Here is a 15,774-nt window from a genome sequence, read left to right as displayed (position 1 = left end):
GATATGTTTTGCCTTTTTTTTATAATTTTTATCAAGATAGCCAATAGATTATCATTTATTAATTAGAAATTAGAAATTGAGCTTTGAAGGTGTTCATTTTACACTCACATGCCTCATGTTTTGCCTTGCATGCATTGTGACACCAGTGGGGAGGGATAGCCATATGTAGCATGTGTTGATTGATAAATCAAACCTTTCTCTTTCATAGACTTGCGGCATAAAATGGACGCCCTAATTATAAGAGCTTTGGAGACCATGGGAATGGGGGTGGAGGCAGTAGGACAGACGGAGACAAGTTGCTACAAAAAAGCTCCACAGCTGTGGTCTAAAACATGTAACGATTGATTGGATTGGATTGGATAAGATTTACAGTCCAGTGAGGTTACCCTCACGGAAATTTGGGCTGCTTTCTCCCCGGGGAAAGCGAGCTGCCATACATACGGCGCTACCCATATTTTTTTTTTTTTTTTTTTCCTGCATGCGTGTATTCATGTTTCCTGAGACTTAATGCCGTGTGAGATGGAATTTTTTTACTTTATTCCAAGTCCCACGGGTATTTGATGGACATTTTTATCTATGCCTATACAATTTTGCCAGGAAAGACCCTTTTGTCAATCGTGAGATCTTTAACGTGCACACCCCAATGTAGTGTACACGAAGGGACCTCGGTTTTTCGTCTCATCCGAAAGACTAGCACTTGAACCCACCACCTAGGTTAGGAAAGGGGGGAGAAAATTGCGGCCTGACCCAGGCCTAAACACGCAACCTCTCGCTTCCGAGCGCAAGTGCGTTACCACTCGGCCACCCAGTCCAACAAGATAAATAAAAAAACTTTCTTTTTTATACACGTGCGGCATAAGATAGACACCCTACGAGCTTTGCAGAGTATGGGGATGGGGACGGATGTAGCGGGACCGGAGGGAGACAAGTTAATTTTGCTACAAAAAGCTCAACAGCTGTGCTCTAAAACATGTATTGATTGAATGAGATAAATCAAACTTTTCTCTTTCATAGACGTGCGGCATAAGATGGACGCCACAAGAGCTGGGTGGCCGAGTGGTAACGCACTTGCGCTCGGAAGCGAGAGGTTGCGAGTTCGACCCTGGGTCAGGGCGTTACCAATTTTCTCCCCCCTTTCCTAACCTAGGTGGTGGGTCAAGTGCTAGTCTTTCGGATGAGACGAAAAACAGAGGTCCCTTCGTGTACACTACATTGGGGTGTGCACGTTAAAGATCCCACGATTGACAAAAGGGTCTTTCCTGGCAAAATTGTATAGGCATAGATAAAAAAAATGTCCACCAAAATACCTGTGTGACTTGGAATAATAGGCCGTGAAAAGTAAGATATGCGCCGAAATGGCTGCGATCTGCTGGTCGATGTGAATGCGTGATGTATTGTGTAAAAAATTCCATCTCACACGGCATAAATAGATCCCTGCGCCTTGAGTCCGAGTCTGGAGATACGCGCGTGATATAAGACTTCATATAACATATAAGAGCTTTGGAAAGCATGGGGGTGGGGGTGGAGGCAACGGGACTGGAGGGAGACAAGTTGCTACAACAAGCTCAACAGCTGCGGTCCTAAACGTGTATCAATTGAATAAGATTAACAAAAAAACACTTTCTCTTTTATAGACTTGCGGCATAAGATGGACGCCCTAAGAGCTTTGGAGAGCATGGGAATGGGGGTGGAGGCAGTTGGAGAGAAGGAGACAAGTTGCTACAACAAGCTCAACAGCTGTGGTCCAAAACATGTATCGATTGAACAAGATAAATCAAACTTTTCTTTTTCATAGACTTGCGGCATAAGATGGACGCCCTACGAGCTTTGCAGAGTATGGGGATGGGGGCAGAGGCAGGGTCACCGGAGGGAGACAAGTTGCTGCAGCAGGCCGAACAGCTGTGGTCCATGCTAGATGACATGGCCGACAAAGACCCCGATTCCTACAAGCGATTCATCGAAAAACAGCGCAGTGAGCACGAGAAACTGACAGCCCCTCCTCAGCCTAATATGTGCCTAAAGACGCAGTTTCAGGTAAGAAAAGGATATACGGTACATGTAAATGTAGAAGTTGCAAGGCCTCCTTATTTCTCTTTTTTTTTAAAGATTTCTGAGAAATTTAAACAAGAGAAACCTACATTTGTGTCAGATCAGTGGTCTTTTGACTGTAAATTTCAAACTTTTCCGAGATTCCCCTAGAATGTCAAGGACTTACGATTTTCTGGAGTGGGAGCACTGTAAGTTAAAGAGCCGGGCGAAGCACACACAAAATATGTGTGCCTTAAAAAAATGCAAGTGCATTTAAGCTATATGTACTTCTTTCTGTATTTATATATTTCTCTGATTTAGTTTGTACACTACATCTCATATTCTAGATCATTTTTGTCTGTTTTTTGTCTTTTTGTTTTTTTGTGTGTTTTTTTGTTTAAACCTCTGTTGCATGCAGGCTGCTTCAACCCTTATTTTTTGCCCTTTTTATTTTTTTTTACTTATTATTTTTCCTTCAGGCATCCTTCTTCATAGGTTAGTTTTTGGCTCATAACTTTGTCTGTCTGTGCGTGCGTGCGTGCGTGCATAGGTGCGTGCGTGCGTGTGTATGTCTGTGGTAGAAACTTTAACATTTCGTCATTTGAAGACGTCACATTATGGCGTAAGAGGGTTAGACGTCACGCGAAGGAATGTCTCGGTCATTGTTATTTTGAGCGGGCTGAGACTAGTTGGCAGTCGTGTATAAGTAGGCTACATGCAGACAGACAGATCTAGATCTAGTGTCTCGTTTTCTTGCACAGTGTCACCTATGCTTACTGTGTGTGTGTGTGTGTGTGTGTGTGTGTGTGTATGTATGTATGTGTGTGTGTATGTGTGACGGAGTGATTGAGTTTGTGTTACTGTTTGTCGATTTCTTATGTGAGCCTTGAAGGCTTCGCCTCTTGTTTTATTTTAAACTTTAATCTTAATTCTTTATTTATTTTACTCATTCTTGTCTGTCGTTTCAAAGACCTTTTCTGTTTGTTTCACCTTCAGGGTGGAGGAACGATTTTTGTGAATATCGTGGAATGGTCCCGGATGCCCAAACCACAGTCTGCAACTGACAACATTCCTCTGTTTGCTGCTCCCCTTGAAAGTTTCAAGGAAAAGAAGAAAGGTACTTTTTTGTGGCCGTATTGCTGACACGTATATCGTTTTCAAATGCACGCACCCAATAAACTAATTCTGGAGGTAACTCTTTAGGGTATTTATTAGTTGTGGAAGAGAATTGCCTTTTCTTGGAAACACTGAGGCAAGCTACACGTGACATTTTTGACCAATCACTAGCACGTTGTGTCACTCTTACCATGCTTGGGGATCTGTTCACTGATGAATGTGATCACATTGGCAATGCCGATAGTCAGCTACCTATTGAAAGAGCGATATTATATTGAGCGGACAGTGCAGAAAGCTAATTCTCACTGGGAAGTAAATTGTTCACATAATTTGACCGGTAAAGATTGCAGACCATGTGCTAAAACACACCGCTCGCTAGTGATTGGCTTACAATGTCACGTGTAGCTTGCCTCCAAGGAAAAAGCAGGGAAAGCAACTCCACAATCCATGAAATCATGACAGAGCTATTTCCGAAAATGCCGATGCATGTTCATGTCGGGACAAAGGCACAAAAAAACAACCAATTACAGTTTCATACACACAAACAAAAACAGACCCCCCCCCCCCCCCATCTCACACAAAACATACACACACACAGAAATGCGTAAACTCTGTCTTTCCCTCTCCCTCTCTCTCCCTCTCTTGAAAGAGTGTGTCTTATAAAACATATACATGTACACAAAAAGTAGGGTGGCGGAGGACAACGGAAAAAGATATTGTGAGCTGTACAATATCTTCTAATTCTGGTCGTTCGCCTTATGATGGCAGTACAATATGACTGAAAAACTAAAACAACACAACTTCAATTCAAGTCCAAGCTTCTCATACTTCATAAACAAAGAGACTGCCAACGTTCCAAATTTTCAATTAAATTCAGATAATTCGTCAGCAAATCAGAGAAATTTCATTGATGTTTCAGAGACGGTGTCAGCAATAACCATAGCAGCAAACCCAGAGGTGCTGGAGGAGTATGGGAATGCAGCCAAAAATGCGGAAGAGAAGAAAGACTTCATCAGCTTAACACTGGACTATGTTCAACACTTGTGCGGCAAACCTGTCAGCCGAAGCTACGCCATTTTGCCCGACAGCACCAGCTTCAAGGGCGATCTGGAACAGACACAGAAATTCTTCAAAGACTCGTTAAAACAAGCTCTGGACACAGTGAAAACGTCTGTGACAGGGAACACCCCTCGGGGCGAACCCCCCGCAAACGCAGGTTTCCCGGAATCCATGATGTCGCAGCTGTCCAGTATCTCCGTCCCCAGCGACAAATCCAGCCAACCCAACGAAAGATTAGAAGCGGATCCACCAATCACACTGTCCACCTCAAGAAGCCAGAAGCAGTCTGGGAAGAAGAAGCTGATCCAGGAGCTGGAGAGTGTGGAGAAGAAGTTGCCGGAGCCGAAATACAGGCTGGAGAAATCGCAGTCCGGAGACGAACTTGTGCTGAGGGTGGAGCTGCCTGGAGTGGCGGCCGTCGGAGAATGTCAGCTAGATATTTCTGAGGTAACAGTGGTACCCCTCATTTACTTTAAACCCCCTAAAAATTGCATTAAATTACATATTCTTACTCCGAGTCACATATTTAGCATTGACGCAGTCGAGATGCTAGGTAAACTGAAACGCTATCCCGTCTATAGTATAAGGGAAGCAACCCAAGCTAAAAAAGTAGCAAGCTTGCTACCCTGGGTTGCCTCCCGTAGCGTGTCACGCCACAGATCTCGTACCCAGTACGAGACACCCTCATTCGACATCTTTCAGCCAGAGAGACAGGTCGTGCTGATTTCGCTCCTAGGCTGTTGTTTGCTGTCTGCTTGACACCCACCGGCCTTGGCTCCCCGTCTGCTCATTGCTGTTTCTAGCGGTGAGATCGTTTCATTTTGTTGTTGTTTGCATTGCCATTCTGCTGAGAATTTTCTCGTCCGCGGACTTGTGAATTTTACTCGGTAGTTTGTTGCTGTGGCCGCCATTTTGGTCGCCATTTTTCGCTTACACGTGGTGTTTTTCGCTGGTTAGTTTGGGTCCGTGCTCGGACTTTTAGCGTTGACCAGTAGCACTATTACCTCCTTGTAACTTGTACTTTGTGCTAGTTTATTCTGCTGAAATTTTACGTCCTAGAGACTTGTGTATTTTCAGTAGTCTGTTTTTCTTGCGCGACAGCATGTCGGATAGTGAGAAAAAGAGAGCGGCTAAGGCCGAGAGTAAGGGCAAAGGCCCTGGCAAACCTAAGTCCTCGGCTTCTACTTCTTCGGCTAGGAACCCCACGGTTCACGTTTCTGACCCGAAGACTAACTTCGTTTTTTCGGTGCCCATTTCGGCGCCGGAGGAGACTTCGTCTGGCTCGCGGGCGGCGGGCGTTTCTACTACCACGTCCGTTTTGACCCCGGTACCTGTGCCGGAGGCTGGCACTCTTGTGGCTAGCATTTTGTCCTCTTTGCTTCCAGAAATTCGGACGCTCGTGCGTTCAGAGATGGCGCGGACGGACCCTGTTTCCAGCTCTGCCTCCCTCCCGGGGGTGTGCGACCCTCGGTCGTTGGCTTCCTGTGTTCCTGCTGTTTCCGGTTCACCTGTCCAGCCTGCTGGCTTCGGCGTTGGTGCTGGAGGCCGTGAGCAGGGAGGCGTTTCTCTTCTCGGCCGGCGCTCGGTGGCTTCCGCTTGCGGGAGTGCACCTGCGCAGGTCCCTTTTGGGACACGGTCGTCGCAAGGTATGTGCTCGCAGCAGCCGTCCGCGGCAGCTGCACTTCCAGTTCCTGGAAGTAGTGGTTCACTGGGCAGCGGACAGACCATGGTCCCTGCCGGTTTGAGCTACGAATTACGTAAGCAGTCGTTCACGGCAGCTTCCCTTCCGGCTCCGGCCGGAAGTAGTGGTTCACTGGAAAGCGGACAGACCATGGTCCCATCCGGTTCGAGCCACGAACTACGTAAGCAGTCGTTTACGGCAGCTTCTCTTCCGGTTCCGGCCGGAAGTGTTGGTTCACTGGTATGCGGACAGACCATGGTCCCTTCCGGTTCGAGCTTTGCCCAGTTTCAGCAGCCGTTTCCGGCAGCTGCCCTTCCTGCCTGGGCGGGAAGTGTGGGTCCAGCTGGTCGTGCACAGTCCTCTGTCACTTCCGGTTCCGGCCTAGGGCTTCCGGGTTGTAGCTGGCAGACTCCACAGCCATGGCATAGCTATGCCGTTGCGTCTGCTCTTCCGGCTCCTCCCGGTTCTTCCGGTTCGGTTCTCGCCGCGTCCGTTGGGATGCCGGCGGATTTCGAATTCGGTCGTTCTCCTGGGCACTCGGGCTTTCTGCCTCTGTTGGATCAGCAGCAGCCACACACTCCGGTGGTGTCTGCTAGCTCCTCCCTTCAGCTGCCTTCGGTTGCTGGCGTTTCTCACCCTCCTCTTAGCCAGGGTGTGAGTTTCGTCGATGACCAACAGGAGGGGCGTTTGGCTTCCGGCCTGTCCTCGCAGCGTCATTTGTCGGGTTCCTTGGGCTATGAGCCATCCCCGTCATGTGGCGTTTCGGACCTTGGGTCTGTGGACGAGGAGCAGCTGCCTTCGGCGGCTCCGGCCAGCTTCAGGGTAGCGCTTGAAGCGGCCGCGGAAGTCACTTCGCGATATTTCCCGGAAGGGGCTTCGTCTTCGACCACGCCTTCGGCGTCGGGTCCGTCGGCGATGGCAGACTTCCGGTGGGCGAAGGAGGAGGACAGCTACTTCCGGTTTGAAGAATCACCGTCAGTGGCTTTCCAGCTTTCTCGTTTGTTCGCCAAGCCCGCTCCTGCCGGCAGCGGGTTGCCTCCAGCAGCAGTTCCGCTTCTGGTGCCGTATGGCACAGCTCCGGAACATGCTTTGCCTTATCTGGCTGCTGCAACACAGGCGGACTTCTTCGTGCCCTTGGCGGCTCAAAGGAAGTTGCCTTGGCCTAAGGCTTCACGGAACCTTCTTTCGTCCTTTGCTCTGCCGCGTGCGCCGCTTCCGGTCACGCCGGCATTGCTACCTCTTTTGACGAAGCCTTTGAAGAAGGATTCCGTTCTCCCTCTTTCGGAGCAGTCTCTCCTGTCCTCTGAGGAGGTGGGAAGGCAGCTCCTGGAACTCAGTTCCATTTCGGAGACTATCCTGCGGGCTCTTTCACGTGCTCTTACAGAATCTTTGGCTCCCTTTACCTTGAGTAAGGAGCAAGATTCGGAGGACGTATCCACACTCCTCTCCACGCTGGCAAGGGTGAACGAGGAACAAATGAGATTGTCCTCTCTGCAGTACGTACATTTTGTCTCGTGCAGAAGGGACTTGTTTCTCACCCACTCCCAGTTCTCTGAGGAGTCGACGAGAAACACTCTCAGATCGTCGCCCTTGGTGGATGGTGCTCTCTTCGGCAACCTGGCCGCTGATGCCAGGAAGCAGGAGATCGACACCAACAGAGAACAGCAGTTCTCTTCCTTTGCGCTTCAGGCCCTGAAGCAGCCCAAGCAGGCTGCTCCTCAGCAGGCTCAGCACAAACAGGCTAAGACCTCTGCTCAGGCACATCCTGCTTCCCGGAAAAGATCTATTGCCCCTTCCCGCGGGTCGGGCAAGAGATCTTTTTCGAGGAGGGGTAGGGGCTCTTCCAGTGGAAAGCCCCACCCCCAATGAAGCGTTCCCGGCTTCACGCCCCCCCCGCCCTCCACCTTGGTGATGGCGGGGGGCCTTGCTCGGGCACTCCCACATTGGCTGGCCACCATACGCAGCCGATGGTTAGTGGGTGTTGTGAAGTCGGGATTCCGCTTGCTTTGGCTGGGGGACAAGGCCCCTCTTACCAGGTGTCCTCCAGCCTTCAAGCCCCCCTTCTCACAGGAGGCAAGGGCCGTCCTCCAGTCGGAGGTTGCCTCACTGATAGAGAAGGGCGCGGTGGAAGCGGTCTCGGACCACAGCTCCCCGGGGTTTTATGGACGGCTTTTCGCGGTCCCCAAAGCTTCGGGAGCTTGGCGTCCTGTCTTGGATCTTTCGTTTCTCAACAAGTTTTTGAGAACGATTCGATTCAAGATGGAGACTCCTGCCTCGGTTCGGGACGCTCTCCGCCCAGGAGACTGGGTGACCTCGATCGACTTGACGGATGCGTACTTCCATATTCTGGTGCATCCCGCCGACCGGAAATGGCTCCGTTTCCGGTGGGCCAGTCAAGTCTACCAGTTCCGCGCACTGCCTTTTGGGCTGTCCCTTGCCCCATGGATCTTTACCATGGTGGTGAGGCAGCTTTGCGCGCTGGTGAGGTCACAGGGAGTGCGGCTGCGAGCATACCTCGACGACTGGCTCATCATGGGCCAGAGCGAGGCTCTCTGCAGGCAGCACACTCTCTTGGTTCTCCGAGAGGCCAGCTTGCTGGGATTCTCGGTCAACCAGACGAAGTCAGAGCTCGTGCCGTCTCAGTCATTCACTTACCTGGGGATGACGTTCAATACGGTCACCTGGACTGTCCAGCCTTCGCAGAAGCGGGTGGACAAGCTCCAGGCTCTCATCCGCTCTACTTCGCTTCTCCTGAGAGCTTCCCTTCGGACTTTGGCCTCCATCCTGGGGCAGATGGAGTCCATGGCCCTGCTGGTTCCACTAGGGAGAGCTCACAAACGCCCGCTTCAGCACGCGCTGAAGCCGTTGGTGGACTCTCCTTGTGTGGATTGGAACACTCTGGTTCCCCTTGGGGATTGGTTCCAGGCTGCAACCCTCCCGTGGCTGGACTCGGGATGGGTATGCAGGGGGGTTCCCATTGTTTCCCCCCCTCCCAACATGGACCTGTTCACAGACGCGTCCTTGCTGGGCTGGGGGGCTCACACGGAACGGCTCACGGCCTCCGGACTGTGGTCTGCGGAACAGAGCACATGGCACATCAACTCGCTAGAGTTGGAGGCCGTGTTCCTTGCTCTGGTCGCGTTCCTCCCTTCCCTGGCAGCCAAGCGTGTGCGTCTGTTCACGGACAATACGACAGTGGCTGCCTACGTGAACAAGCAGGGAGGTTCGCGGTCCCCCACTCTCTCCCGCAGAACGTGCGAGATCCTCTCCTGGTGCTCCCAGCGGGAGATCTCTCTCTCAGCGCGTTACCTGCCAGGGAGCCTCAACACACTGGCGGACGCGCTCAGCCGCTCCGACAGGGTGTTGCAGGCGGAATGGACCATCACGCATGGTGCCCTTCTCCGCCTTTGGGCTGTGGCCCCGAAGCCTGTGGTGGATCTCTTCGCCACCAGATTCTCCAGGCGCCTTCCGGTGTTTGTCTCCCCCTTCCCCGATCCGGAAGCGTGGGGGACCAACGCCTTGGACATCCCCTGGACAGGGCTGGAGGCTTATGCCTTCCCACCCTTCCAGCTGCTCAGCCAAGTCCTCAGGAAGGCGGATTTGGAGAGGCCGTCCCTGCTTCTGGTCACCCCTATGTGGCCGTCTCAGCCCTGGTTTCCGGACCTTCTGAGACTCGCACACGGCCCTCCAATTCCTCTGGCTCTGGTACCAGGCGAACTCGTTCAGCCTCGCACTGGAGTTCCTCACGGGCACCCGCAGTCTCTCAATCTTCACGCGTGGAGACTGTGAGGTCCGCTCTGAGGCGGTCTGGGGCTTCCGACCGCACTTTGGAGTTGGTGCAGCGCTCGCATAGGGCTTCTACCTCCTCAGTGTATTCGTCGCATTGGCGTGCCTGGGTCACCTGGTGTCAGGCTCATGGGCTGAACCCGGTGGCTCCTCGTACTATGCACGTAGCCAACCACTTAGCGGATTTGTCTTCCCAGGGGGCTTCTTCCTCCTCTTTGAAGGTTCGCAGGTCGGCGATTGCCTCGACTCTTAAACAGATCGGTCATACCATCAATGTTAGTGGAGTTGTCGCTGGGGTTATTAAGGGCGCGTCTTTGCAGGACGTTAAGCGCTCTCCTCTGCCCAAGTGGGATCTTTTCCTTGTCCTCGAGTTCTTGCGCTCGGCGGACTTCGAGCCTCTAGAGGGCTCTAGCCTCGCGAACCTTACTCGTAAGGCTCTGTTTTTGCTACTTCTGGCTTCGGCCCGCAGAGGTAGCGAGATACACGCTCTTTCAGGCAGTCCGCAGGACATCGGCCGAGAGCGTGACGGCTCCTTGTCTTTGCATTTCCGGGAGGCCTTTCTGGCCAAGAATCAGACACCGGATCAGCCTTCTCCCTGTGTCCTTGTGAGGCCCCTGTCTCATATTGTGGCACAAGATGACCCAGACATGGTCAATTGCCCGGTTAGGGCCCTGGAGGCATATTTAGCCCGGACTCAACCCATCAGGTCGAGCTCCCAGAAGCTCCTCTTTATTTCCTTGAATACGTCCATGGACAGAGATATCACGAGGACTACCTTGGCCAGGTGGGTGTCGGCTCTCATAAAACAAGCTTATGTGTGGAGTCTGGCACAAAAGGGGGGGGCTCAGCCTGCCTTCCCTCTCCAGTCGGCTAGAATGCACGAGTCCCGGGCATGGGCATCGTCATTGGCTGTTTTGAGGTCCCGAAGACTCGACGACGTCCTGCGCACAGCATACTGGCGTTCAGACGACGTCTTTATCTCGTTCTACTTGAGAGACATCGCCGCGGTATGCCGTGATGGCTCAAGGACCCTCCCCGCACTGGTGGCAGCGGGGCAATGCCTCTCCAGATCTTAACAGTGAGTTTGAAATTTTTTACTTCTTACCCACCACCTTGTTGGAGTTATCTGCTAAATATGTGACTCGGAGTAAGAATATGTAATTTAATCGAAAATTTTTAATTAAATTTTCATTTGATTAATATACTTACCCGAGTCACATAAGTAATTCCCTCCCACCTTCCCCGCTTGTAGTTTCTTTGGATTCTAGAAGTCGAATGAGGGTGTCTCGTACTGGGTACGAGATCTGTGGCGTGACACGCTACGGGAGGCAACCCAGGGTAGCAAGCTTGCTACTTTTTTTAGCTTGGGTTGCTTCCCTTATACTATAGACGGGATAGCGTTTCAGTTTACCTAGCATCTCGACTGCGTCAATGCTAAATATGTGACTCGGGTAAGTATATTAATCAAATGAAAATTTAATTAAAAATTTTCGATTTTTCTTGCGAAATATGAGCAACCAACGCTTGTATTGTTGAGGCAGGTTCTTGACGAAGTTTTTCTTGACGATGACAGTGATTTTCATCCCGAATGCGACGTTTCTTTGTCTCAATCCAGTGAAACATGTGGTGATTCGAATGCACAAGACCCGAGAGCGGGCTTCGATTCAGTTACAGAGTTAGAAGCGTTTTAGTGAGGTGCCCATCAGATTTGCACTACAGTGCCAAAACCCACCAGGCAGGAGAGGCTGCGGAGCCTGCACTGCAGTCAGGGCTCATAGGGTTAATCACTACTGCTTTAATTGCTCTGTGATCACACTGGCCTAGGGCACATTTCTTCCACAGCCAATGAAAACCCAGCCGGAGTTGTTTTGGGAACTCATGTTTTGCTTATTATGTTATCAGGTTTTTTTGAAAAAAGAAAAACTTTCTTTGCAGAAACAGACTTTTACCAATAAGATTGAAAAGGGATGGGGGGAAGGGGTTGGGGGAAGGGATGGGGGGAAGGGGTGGGGGGGAAGAGGGGCCTGAGAACAATTAGCTGTAAATATCAGTTCAAAATTTCAAAGGGGTACACCTATGTGTGGGTCTTTTTTCATTTTTATTCTGCAGAATTTTTGTTTTTTATATATTTGATTATTTTTATGGACCAACTTTTAAACTTACTTTAAACAAATTAAATCTTCATTAATTGAGACCATCACACCAACTCATAACTCCCTTGACATTTGTTGTTCAAAATTATTTCAATCCCGCACATCTAAAATACATGTAGTTGCTTGTGTTTAACTTGCTGTCGTGACTGATTTTCAGAGAAGCTGTTTTTGTTTATAAGTTTCTTCCCCCAAAAGATGGCTGCCTGAATGGCAGGGTAAAAACGGTCACCCGGCATACACGTAAAAGACCGTGGGAATTTCAACCCATGAACAACGAAGAAGTTTATAAGTTTCAAATAGCTCAGTGAAGTCAAGCTTGCAGCTGTGATCAGCTTGTAATTTTCTGTTGGCAGGATGATGCCAAGCTGACCGTGGAGGGAAAGTATGATCTGATGGTCACGCTGCCTGCGAGAATTGACGATGCTGCCTCCTGGGCCACCTTCAACAAGAAACTGTCCTCCATATGTCTACACATGCCGTTGATGGACTCGTGAAACCCTGCCTCGCTTCAGGACTGAGAGTCTTTACCCAGTTTTAGCATGATAATTAGTTAGTTTTTTTAATTTTTTAATTTTTGTTTTTGAGAAATTATATTAGGGGAATCAAGTTTTTTTTGTGTTTTGTGTTTTTTTCATTTTTTGTTTTGGAGAAAATATGTATTGGGGAGGGTTCCCATTGTAATATTCAAAATTGTGTTTTAAAGTGTACAGACATACTGAATCTTGCTGTCTCCTGAAATCCAGGCAAACAGTGTTAAACATGTACATTGTAGTGACAGGCGAAGTGGCGCAGTGGTAAGACGTCGGCCTCCTAACCGGCAGGTCGTGAGTTCGAATCCCGGTCGCTGCCGCCTGGTGGGTTAAGAGTGGAAGATTTTTCCGATCTCCCAGGTCAACTCATGTGCAGACCTGCTAGTGACTTAACCCCCTTTCGTGTGTACACGCAAGCACAAGACCAAGTGCGCACGGAAAAGATCCTGTAATCCATGTTGGTGTTCGGTGGGTTATGGAAACACGAAAATACCCAGCATGCCTACCCAACGAAAGCGGAGTGAAGCTGACTATGCTCTCAGAGTATAGTGTGGGGAACCCAAATGGGCAAACGAGCTCACACGTCACCAGAATTTCTGGAACGCTGAAGAAGAAGAACATTGTAGTAGCAATTATCAGTTTTATTTTTAAGAGAATGGCTTTTGTTTCACTGATTTGTTGGGGGTGATCCAGAGTGCGCTGTCTTGCAATACAGTAGACTATACTTCTGGGATCTTGTTATTTCTTTTTGCTAAGTCAAGCACTTTAACAGAATTTAAGGGAAAATAAATCTGCACATTTTTGCACAGTATATTTTTCTTACGTTTTTGTTTGTTCGTTTATATACCGAGAGGCATAAATTCCGCAAACGGAACTTTAAAAAATCACAAAAAATCAACTCAGTGGTGAATGTTTTCAATGTTTGAATATTTTATTTATTGGCCATTTTAGTGTTTATAAACCTTCGCTTAATTGATTTTGAATAGAACATCATGAAATGACAATTTTTCAAAAAAAGTGACTGAGTCCAAGCGCAATGATTTCGGAAAACGTTCAGTGTTCATCACGTTCAATGCTTTGGCCAGCTTTAAGCATCCCAATCGCTTGCTGTCTCTCTCCTTCATCAAGTCGTGGCATGATTGCGATATCTGGATACAGCCAAACAGCCAGTTGCATTTTATAGGGCCATACACTATCTTTTTTACGTTATTGTCTCCCGTTCAGCCCATTGTCTTTATTAGCACAGTGAGCTGTGGCTGGATCAGCAATATTGCAATGCAAAGCGCACGCTGACAGCGTGAAACATTTGCTCCAACACTCAAGATGTCAACTACAAATTACAGGTTCAATCTGATTGTCGTTTGAGAGCAAAATCGTTCTATGCACTATTTGCAGAATTTATGCCTTGCAGTATAGTATTAGTTTTAATCAGTAGGTCTGATTATTCCCCACAGGAAGGTTTTAGAATATTTGTAGGATTTGTTTTGCTTTTCTTTTATGTTGTTGAGAATGATACTTTTGGTTGATTTGGTTGTTTTGTTTATTGAGATGTGCCTGTGATGTACTCCTGAAATACCCAAACTAAGATTCCTACTTGTGTCAGGAAATCACGGGTTACTTCCATTTTAAAGACCAAGATGCTCTTTTTTTCTTTCCTGTTAACATACAATACAGTGGAACCCACATGTTTTCTCAGACGTTCTGTTCACCTCTGTAAATTTACCCCCATTTTAAGACTCCCTCCTTTTTAAGACCCAATTTTCTCAGATTTTGTTTAGGTCCTAAGAGAAGGGGGGTTGCACTGTACATACATAGAGAATACTACATCGCTTGCTGTGTCGTTCCAGATTTACACGAGTTGTTTTTTTAAATATTGAACTGCGAGCGAAAGCGAGCTGTTCACTATTTGAAAAAGCAACGAGTGTAAATCTGGTAAGACACAGCAAGCCATGTAGTATTCTGTTTATCCTACATACTGTACTGACGTGTATTTGACTGAAAATGTCTTGCAGTAGAGGCAGCTAAATTGAAGACTCTTGTTTTCGAACCTCGATCTCTTCCAAAGCCATGTGCAATCTATTACGTCAAAGCAAAGAAACGTCACTCTGAAAGTGTGGGGTGACGTGTAGGTCTAAAGATTCATCGAGGGTAATTAGCGAGCGCAATTTTTGTTTCTATAATGACGTTTGTCTCGGTGACTTTGGCATCGTAAGCAGTGGAAAAACAGGTCCCTGCCAGACTTGCTTGACATGACATTTACATGATATATACACACGTGTGATTTGAACGATTATTATCTCACGGGTGTCTCTCTCACGTATGTAGGATAATTTAGTATATTTTTAGTTTTTATATTAATTTTTTTTTCTTGCATTTCTGTTTTTGAAGCTCAAAATCCTTTTATGCAAGGCAGATTTTATCTTGACCTTTGTCCGCTATCCTTAGGTAGAGTATAATGCTTGCACTGTAACTATTTGTGGCTATGTGTTAGTGTTTTGTATTTTTTTCTTTCTCAGGAATGTTGCCAATTTGTTTCTAAATACATGTAGGACATATTTTGTTACAAGCAGTTAGCCTTTTGTGCTTTTATTTAACATGGTATTATTTTGATTCAATTAGCATATTTAAGTAGCGATTGATTTGACTGTGCAAGAGGTGGACATTTCTTCTACCAAACCATTGATGGACACTCGTTAGAGTTAGACATTGTTCTCTACTGATAAAGGTTTTCGTGGAACAATGTCACCCATTGCTTTTGCAAACTTCGAAAGTTTCCGGACAATTCTTTAGCTCGATGATGAAAAGTTTTAGCATGTTGACATCAAGACAAAAAGAGCACATTCACGGAAAAGTTAAACATCGGCTTAGTGAAGGGTGCTAGGCTGGTGCGCAAAACTGAAACAAGCAAAAGTGGTTCTGTATCTGGACTTTGCCATGTGTCCTTTTTTTTTAATTCAATGCAACATTGTTTTATCGTCCAGGTGTGCCATGCCTGCCAATATCTCTTCAAGATTCATGTGAATGTACTCCTGATGTTATGATCACCAATGAAAGAGTTTACTCTTCCACCCTGTTATTAAGCATAACCATGTCTACATTTGTACTTTACAAGGGAAGGGCTTTGCAATCAGGCAGCATTTTGTGGACTAAAAATGTTACAGACTTGAGTATGTGTGTGTTAAAATATATAAAAAAAAAAAAAAATTATTTCGTGAAAGTAGTTTTTGTGTCAATATTTTTGTACTTAGTATCGTTAAGGTAGTGTTTTCTGTTGAGATTTGAATACTTTTTGTTTCAGTTTTTGTTTTGTTAAAATAGAAATCTACATGAATAAAAATTTGAATGAACAAAAAAGCTCAATTTTTCTGTCTTTCTTCAACATCATTCATGATCTTTGAAAAAGTGTACTCCTCACTGAAAC

The 15,774-nt window shown here is 47.6% G+C and overlaps 1 protein-coding gene across 1 annotated transcript; it reads left to right on the top strand.

The window, feature by feature from the left end:
- The first annotated feature begins 1,669 nt into the window (after positions 1–1,669).
- Positions 1,670–15,715, top strand: LOC138973037 (PIH1 domain-containing protein 2-like). The gene is made up of 4 exons (XM_070345686.1): positions 1,670–2,034; positions 3,025–3,145; positions 4,064–4,650; positions 12,177–15,715. The coding sequence occupies exons 1-4, from the start codon at positions 1,810–1,812 to the stop codon at positions 12,315–12,317; spliced, it is 1,074 nt and encodes a 357-aa protein (XP_070201787.1). The 5' UTR covers positions 1,670–1,809; the 3' UTR covers positions 12,318–15,715.
- The last annotated feature ends 59 nt before the right edge of the window (positions 15,716–15,774 follow it).

Source organism: Littorina saxatilis, linkage group LG8, assembly GCF_037325665.1.
Source record: "Littorina saxatilis isolate snail1 linkage group LG8, US_GU_Lsax_2.0, whole genome shotgun sequence".
NCBI lineage: Eukaryota > Metazoa > Mollusca > Gastropoda > Littorinimorpha > Littorinidae > Littorina > Littorina saxatilis.
The sequence above is the reverse complement of the archived record's forward strand: the minus strand, read 5'-3'. Positions and strand labels throughout refer to the sequence as shown.

What these genes read in the sequence shown, in the direction of transcription:
- LOC138973037 (XM_070345686.1), top strand. Translation starts at nt 1,810, where the DNA reads ATGGACGCCCTACGAGCTTTGCAGAGTATGGGGATGGGGGCAGAGGCA. An exon ending in GCCTAAAGACGCAGTTTCAG is followed by an intron (nt 2,035 to 3,024) that starts GTAAGAAAAGGA and finishes TTTCACCTTCAG; the next exon opens with GGTGGAGGAACGATTTTTGT. An exon ending in TTTCAAGGAAAAGAAGAAAG is followed by an intron (nt 3,146 to 4,063) that starts GTACTTTTTTGT and finishes TTGATGTTTCAG; the next exon opens with AGACGGTGTCAGCAATAACC.